This window comes from Dendrobates tinctorius, unplaced genomic scaffold, assembly GCF_039654945.1.
Source record: "Dendrobates tinctorius isolate UK_male_01 unplaced genomic scaffold, ASM3965494v1 ptg000559l, whole genome shotgun sequence".
Classification (NCBI taxonomy): Eukaryota; Metazoa; Chordata; class Amphibia; order Anura; family Dendrobatidae; genus Dendrobates; species Dendrobates tinctorius.
The window spans coordinates 185,209-193,659 of NW_027362217.1; the positions used below are offsets into that span (position 1 = coordinate 185,209).

The window sequence follows — 8,451 nt, forward strand, 5'->3', positions numbered from 1 at the left end:
CGCCGTAGCTGCATGATTTGCGGCTCCTAGACAGCCTGAATACATGTGGGGATTTCCTAACAAACAGGCATTCCTCCTCACGCGTATTCAGGCTGTCTAGCAGTCGCAAATCATGCAGCTGCGGTGACACAAACTAAATCTCCGAGCACGCCAAAATACTCAGAGAACACCCGAGCATGCTCGGAAAACTCAAGTAACGAGCATACTCGCTCATCACTATTAATCACTATTAACTATTAGGACAGAAGATCATTTGACATATAGACAGACTGTTAGTAAGAATTCTGTATAAATTATGGATTTTTCTCCTCTACAGGGCCGTCCACTTAGTGCGTCATAAAGACACAAACAAGGTATTCGCCATGAAGAAACAAGCAAGGAGTAACCTGGAGGATCCAGAGAATCTTAAAATGGCCTATCTGGAAAGGGACATCGCAATATTCGCTGATTGTCCCTTTGTTGTCTCCACATTTTGTTCCTTCCCAACTAAACGACATCTGTGTATGGTCATGGACTTTGAAGCAGGTAAGACATATCCATTGTATCTCTATCCAGCCCATTTCTGCTTAAACATATAAAGCTACCAATGTATTTATATTTCATTATTCTACATGCTCATAAGAACAGTTTAGGAGGGTTACATCTTTCTGACAGATAATAATTTTCATTGCTTCTTATTGCATTTTTTTCTGATGTTGGGGCAACAAAAACACTGCAATTCCATCTGAGTTTATTTGTTTTTTTATTATTTATTTTGAATGGAGAAAAAGTGATGTTTATATAAAATTTTCTTTCCCCAAATATTTTTGTTATTTTATTTTTTAGTCTCCATAAGGGACCTGAACTTGCGATTATATAATCGTAATTACTATGTACTGCAATATGGGCATTGCAGAATATGGTGAAAATCTTGGTCCACTATGAAGCCAAGCTACACACTGACCTTCACAGAAGTACCATAGTGGCAAGGATAGTAGTCTTCCGCAGACACTCAGCAGCCATAGCAAACACTGACATGGAATGGGGGCGATGAGTGCTTAGAGCAGCTCGCCTCCAGGTCACCTGCTGTAAATGCCGCTGTCAGAGATTGACAGTGCAATGTAAGAGTTTACCAGCAGGGGGCAGATCTCAGCTCTCTTTTTGTATAGGATTACTCTGCAGTATACAGTATACGCTCTACATCACACAGTGTATCTCTATGATTGACTCCCTGCCCCAATGTCTCAGCTTATTTCTCATTCACACTCATCATGTGTAATTTACATTATAACAAACCCTCACCTGTCATATTTGCTTTCTGCTCTAGGAGGAGACTGTGGTAGTCTCTTAAAGTTATATGGTCATTTATCCCTCGCCTGGGCCCGCAGGTACCTTGCAGAAACGGTTGTTGCTGTGGAATATCTGCACAGCTATGGTGTGGTTCACCGAGACCTGAAGCCTGGAAAGTAAGTGAGCGCTGCAGTATAATAAAGGGAGAGACAGTTATAGTTTGGTATACAGTCTATGGGTTATTACTTAGGGCTGACAATATCTTTTCTTTTACAGCCTCATGATATCATCAACTGGACATATCAAAGTCACCGATTTTGGTATTTCAAAACTCGGACTCATGAGACCAACATCAGACATTTACAAGGCTCAAACTGAAGACATCACCAGAGAGTTTCCTGATGATGGGGTTAGCTATACATAAAAAACTTATTCTTTACAGATCTAATCTATTTCTGCTTCTCGGATATTTTCTCACATAGAAAACTTTTCCACTGATATTATTTGTCACAGTAATTTTCATTGATCATCTTCTTATTGTTCTGTTGGTTTTCAGAAGATTGGCACCTTGCATTATATAGCCCCAGAAGTCATCTTAGGGGAGCGCTACGGAAGGCCTATTGACTGGTGGTCACTAGGGATCATCATGTATAAATTTCTTACTGGCGATGTGCCATTTAAAGGAAGATACAAAAGTATTATTTTTAACAGTATCACCACAGGTAAGTAAAATATTCTGAATGCTGTGTGATGCCACAGTAATTTGGTTCAGTTGTTATGTTCATTCTTTGGTTTAGTTACTTGTTACTTTTGATGAGTTTTTTTAAATGATAGTAAATGTAGAGACTTTCTTTTCTGTAATATTTACTTTTTACATAACAGATAACATCACTTTGAAATTTAAAAAGCATGCTCTTCATCCCAAAGCTCAAAGCATCATTACTCAGCTACTCATAAAAGATCCAACACATAGACTCGGGACAGGTAATATATATAGTAGTATTAATAATGACTTATAGCTCCTCTGTGACCTGACAAATAGATCATTTCCATGAGGATCAACACTGAGGTCTCTGCGTTATCTTCTTGTCCATTCCCCATTCTTCATGCCATGAGTTACAGTATATTTTGGATCTGCTATATCTTCAGTTTAGATTAACTTAAAATGTACAGTCTTCCTAACATTGTCTGGATCACTTTTTTCTTGTCTTCCGTTTCCAGGAGGAGCAAATGAAATCAAGAGTCATCCATTCCTGAGTGAGTTAGACTTTGAGAACCTTCAAAATATGCCAACGTTAAGGCCAGATATTACGTCAGAGGAGGACACCCGCTACTTTCCCAGTAAGTAGAATGAGACGTCATCTGGTTAAAGTTGCCATTTGTCTTGTCTTTTATTTTATGTGACAATATGTTCGCATCATTATTAGTAATAACATGGTGACTGTCTGTGATTATATTAATAATCTTTGATAATACTTGTACTTTGTAGCTGGCATTAAGAGACCCAAACATATGGATTCAGATGAGGATGACACAAGTGAGGAGGTCAGTGATTGGCCAGAAAGTCTAAACTATGTATCATCTTCTCAAAGGCTTTCTAAGGTAAGTATATGATCAGTAAATCCACAACACTATAACTAAAATAGTATGAAAATACTATATATATATAATTAATTTTACTCTGTGTATTTTAGCTATATGACCCCAATACCATGATGATGAGAGATGAAGATCATGAGCCATCTCCAGATTGCTCTCTAGAGACCAGCACAAAACACTCAGACGTGTGAGTAGATTATTACAGGGTATAGGACTGACATATCTTCAGAATACCAAATACAAGACGCATATGACACAATACTAAATCCAGAACTCACCGCCCCCATGATTGATCATCACTGTAATGTCTGGCTTGTGATAACGCTGGTGATAACAGTTGATCATTATGACCAGCCTTTCATTTCAATTTCATTAAAGCCCTTTATTACTAGTTATTCTTCATTCTTGCTGACAGAAGGCAGTCCTGTGCAAGGTATACCCTTCATTTTGGTCAAGTGTCCTAATTGCCCATAAAAAAGGAGTCTTTTTATTTTTCATTGCTTTCACTTGTAATTTATTTTTTTTCTACTAAACAGGCAGAAAGAATCTTCTCCAACTGGAAATGATGGTGATAATCAGTGCTTCACTACTGAAAACAACAAGTCACCCTCTCCCATATTGCCAGGTATGTGCAGGTCTATAGGACATCTTGTTGTCGCCACTGATCATAAGGTGTAATGTAAATGTTACATGAGGGCTCAGAAAATCACTGCTTTTTTGTGCCTTTAAAATAATCAACAATCCAACACTAGTGTTGAGCATTCCGATACCGCAAGTATCGGGTATCGGCCGATACTTGCTGTATCGGAATTCCGATACCGACTTCCGATATTTTTTCAATATCGGAATTCGGCATCGGAATCGGAAGTTCAAAGTTGATTGACAGACTGACGTCATCATGATGCGCGGTGTGTGCGCATCATGATGCGCCGTCATTTCGGGCCTTCCGGGGGTCTCTGCCGGCCTGCCGGGGGGCTGTGCCGGCCTGCCGGGGGGCTGTGTGGACTGCCCGGGGTCTGTACCGGCCTGCCGGGGGGCTGTGCCGGCCTGCCGGTGGTCTGTGCACCCTGTGGGGGTCTGTACCGGCCTGCCGGGGGGCTGTGCCGGCCTGCCGGTGGTCTGTGCACCCTGTGGGGGTCTGTACCGGCCTGCCGGGGGGCTGTGCCGGCCTGCCGGGGGGCTGTGCAAGCATCGTCCGATGGGACTACAAGTCCCATCGGGCGATGCCTGCTACCATGACAGTGATTGACACATTAGCCAATGATGGGACAGTAGTAGTCCCATCATCCGGCTAATGTGTTAAATGTTAAAAAAAAAAAAAAAAAAAATACTACATACATACTACATGCATGCTACATACATACTACATGCTACATACATACTACATATATACTACATACATACTACATACATGCTACATACATACTACATGCATGCTACATACATACTACATGCTACATACATACTACATATATACTACATGCATGCTACATACATACTACATGCTACATACATACTACATATATACTACATGCATGCTACATACTACATGCTACATACATACTACATATATACTACATGCATGCTACATACATACTACATGCATGCTACATACATACTACATGCTACATACATACCACATACATACTACATATATACTACATGCATGCTACATACATACTGCATGCTACATGCATGCTACATACATACTACATACATACTACATGCTACATACATACCACATATATGCTACATACATACAATACATTCATACAATACATACATAGACATACAGTACATATAACATAGAGTAACATACTTACCAATACTTGTCACATTGTTCCCCGAAGCCATTGTCTTTTCCGGAATAAATATTAACATAACAAACCACAAAAATACTCACCCACGATCCGAAGCAGTCCACGAGTGTGTCCCACGACGATCTTGGGTAGAGAACTGCAGCATCAGATGATGCTGCCGTTCTCTACGGGCTGCAGGAATCCAATGACGGAAGGTAGGTATCCTTCCGCACTGTATTCCTCCGCCACTTAAAAAAAAAAAAGTCCCTAGTCTCACTTTATGCCATTGCTGCGTGGGAATTTCCCACACAGCAATGGCATAAAGTGAGACTAGGGACTTTTTTTTTTTTAAGTGGCGGAGGAATACAGTGCGGAAGGATACCTACCTTCCGTCATTGGATTCCTGCAGCCCGTAGAGAACGGCAGCAACAGCTGATGCTGCAGTTCTCTACCCAAGATCGTCGTGGGACACACTCGTGGACTGCTTCGGATCGTGGGTGAGTATTTTTGTGGTTTGTTATGTTAATATTTATTCCGGAAAAGACAATGGCTTCGGGGAACAATGTGACAAGTATTGGTAAGTATGTTACTCTATGTTATATGTACTGTATGTCTATGTATGTATTGTATGAATGTATTGTATGTATGTAGTATATATGTGGTATGTATGTAGCATGTAGTATGTATGTAGTATGTATGTAGCATGCATGTAGCATGCAGTATGTATGTAGCATGCATGTAGTATATATGTAGTATGTATGTGGTATGTATGTAGCATGTAGTATGTATGTAGCATGCATGTAGTATGTATGTAGCATGCATGTAGTATATATGTAGTATGTATGTAGCATGTAGTATGTAGCATGCATGTAGTATATATGTAGTATGTATGTAGCATGTAGTATGTATGTAGCATGCATGTAGTATATATGTAGTATGTATGTAGCATGTAGTATGTATGTAGCATGCATGTAGTATATATGTAGTATGTATGTGGTATGTATGTAGCATGTAGTATGTATGTAGCATGCATGTAGTATGTATGTAGCATGCATGTAGTATATATGTAGTATGTATGTAGCATGTAGTATGTAGCATGCATGTAGTATATATGTAGTATGTATGTAGCATGTAGTATGTATGTAGCATGCATGTAGTATATATGTAGTATGTATGTAGCATGTAGTATGTATGTAACATGCATGTAGTATGTATGTAGCATGCATGTAGTATGTATATGGTATGTATGTAGCATGTAGTATGTATGTAGCATGCATGTAGTATATATGTGTTATGTATGTGGTATGTATGTAGCATGCATGTAGCATGCATGTAGTATGTATGTAGTATGTATGTAGTATATATGTAGTATGTATGTAGCATGTAGTATGTATGTAGTATGTATGTAGCATGCATGTAGCATGCAGTATGTATGTAGCATGCATGTAGTATATATGTAGTATGTATGTAGCATGTAGTATGTAGCATGCATGTAGTATATATGTAGTATGTAGCATGTAGTATGTATGTAGTATGTATGTAGCATGCATGTAGTATATATGTGTTATGTATGTAGCATGTAGCATGCATGTAGCATGCATGTAGTATGTATGTAGTATATATGTGGTATGTATGTAGCATGCAGTATGTATGTAGTATATATGTAGTATGTATGTTGCATGTAGTATTTATGTAGTATGAATGTAGCATGTATGTAGTATGTAGTATGAATGTAGCATGTATGTAGTATGCATGTTGTATGTATGTAGCATGTAATTTTTTTTTTTTTTTTTTTTTTTACATTTAACACATTAGCCGGATGATGGGACTACTACTGTCCCATCATTGGCTAATGTGTCAATCACTGTCATGGTAGCAGGCATCGCCCGATGGGACTTGTAGTCCCATCGGACGATGCCTGCACAGACCCCCGGAGCCTGCACAGACCACCGGCAGGCCGGCACAGCCCCCCGGCAGGCCGGCACAGCCCCCCGGAGCCTGCACAGCCCCCCGGCAGGCCGGCACAGCCCCCCGGCAGGCCGGCACAGCCCCCCCGGCAGGCCGGCACAGCCCCCCCGGCAGGCCGGCACAGACCACCGGCAGGCCGGCACAGACCACCGGAGCCTGCACAGACCCCCTGGCAGGCCGGCACAGCCCCCCGAAAGGCCCGTACAGACCCCAGAGAGGCTGTACAAGGGCAGGAAAGGGTTTTTCTTATTCCAATACCGGAAGTCCCATAGACTTGAATGGGACTTCCGGTATCGGAATCGGCGATACCGATACTTTTTTTAAAGATCGGCCGATACCATCCGATACGATACTTTGAAGTATCGGACGGTATCGCTCAACTCTATCCAACACTTTACTGTATAAAATTCTCACTCTTATGTGCTGCGCATTAAAAGGTATAAGGGGCCATACAGTCTGGTGCCTGATACTGATCACGAATGCTCTGCCCATGGTTCAGTCAGGCCCCAAACTAACCCTATATATACCCTTAATGTGCCACAGATGTTTCAACCACTTAACTCCCGAAGCTTTTTTCCGATTTTGCATTTTCGTTTTTCTTTCCCCTTCTTTCCAGAGCCATAAGTTTTTTTAATTTTTAGGTCAATATTGCCGTGTGAGGGCTTATTTTTTGTGGGACGAGTTGTACTCTTGAACAATACCTTTGGTTTTACCATGTCGTGTAACAGAAAACAGGAAAAAAAATTCAAAGTGCAGTAAAATTGCAAAATAAATGCAATCCTACACTTAATTTTTGATTGGCTTTTTTGCTAGGTTCACTAAATGCTAAAACTGAATTGTTATTTTGATTCTCCAGGTCATTACGAGATCATAGACACCAAACATGTCTAGGTTCTTTTTTATCTAAGTGGTGAAGAAAAATTCCAAACTTTGCAAAAAAAAAAAATTGCGCCCTTTTCTGAGACCCGTAGCGTCTCCACTTTTTGGGATCTCTGGTTGGGCGAGGATTTATTTTTTGCACGCCGAGCTGACGTTTTTAATGATAACACTTTTATGCAGATACGTTCTTTTGATCGCCTGTTATTTCATGCTAATGCAATATCGCGGCGACCAAAAAAACTTAATTATGGCGTTTCGATTTGTTTTCTCGCTCAGCCGTTTGGCGATAGGGTTAATCCTTTTTTTTATTGATAGATCGGGTGATTCTGTACACAGCAATACCAAATATGTGTAGGTTTGATTTTTTTTATTGTTTAATTTTGAATGAGGCGAAAGAGGGGGGGATTTAAACTTTTGTTTTTTTATATTTTTTAAAAACATTTTTTTTATTTTTGCATTGCTCCATGGGAGGCTAGAAACTGCCATAAATCAATCGCCTCTGCTACATAGAGGAGATGCATAGATCCCCTCTATGTAGCAGAATTATAGGTGTGCTATGAACGCCGACCACAGGGTTGCGCTCATAGCAATCCGGCATCAGCAACCATAAAGATATGACTCTAATCTTATAGGAGTTTTTCATTGACTTGTTTTTCTTAATTTTTTGTATGATTTTCCAGTTGATACGAAAAATACATCTGCACTAAAACTGGAAGAGCAAAAACCAGAAATAGTAGTAAAGACAGAACCTAGCAGAGGTAAGTGTGACAATAAGGTCTATGTGGTCTGATGTCAGCGACTGAGAATAATTCACAAGGAGGATATATTATATGTTACTTTTTTACATGAATTTCCAGTTGAGACAATAAATACATCTGCATTAAACCTGGGAGAAGATCAAGACCCAAAAATAGTCCCAGAGACAGAACCGAGCAGA

General features: G+C 40.1%; 1 protein-coding gene and 1 long non-coding RNA gene across 2 annotated transcripts; both read left to right on the plus strand.

The window, feature by feature from the left end:
- The first annotated feature begins 1,834 nt into the window (after positions 1 to 1,834).
- On the plus strand, positions 1,835 to 2,883 carry LOC141078414 (microtubule-associated serine/threonine-protein kinase 3-like). The gene is made up of 4 exons (XM_073565147.1): positions 1,835 to 1,991; positions 2,152 to 2,253; positions 2,491 to 2,610; positions 2,759 to 2,883. The coding sequence occupies exons 1-4, from the start codon at positions 1,916 to 1,918 to the stop codon at positions 2,881 to 2,883; spliced, it is 423 nt and encodes a 140-aa protein (XP_073421248.1). The 5' UTR covers positions 1,835 to 1,915.
- Positions 2,884 to 3,410: 527 nt separating this feature from the next.
- LOC141078410 (uncharacterized) lies at positions 3,411 to 8,451 on the plus strand. Its single transcript, XR_012227841.1, has 3 exons — positions 3,411 to 3,493; positions 8,195 to 8,272; positions 8,372 to 8,451. It is a non-coding gene; the product is annotated as an uncharacterized lncRNA (long non-coding RNA).

Bases quoted from the DNA above. Each gene is read 5' to 3' on its own strand.
- LOC141078414 (XM_073565147.1), top strand. From the start codon at position 1,916: ATGTATAAATTTCTTACTGGCGATGTGCCATTTAAAGGAAGATACAAA. The intron at 1,992-2,151 runs GTAAGTAAAATA...TTTACATAACAG, and splicing joins TTTTAACAGTATCACCACAG to ATAACATCACTTTGAAATTT. The intron at 2,254-2,490 runs GTAATATATATA...TTCCGTTTCCAG, and splicing joins AACACATAGACTCGGGACAG to GAGGAGCAAATGAAATCAAG.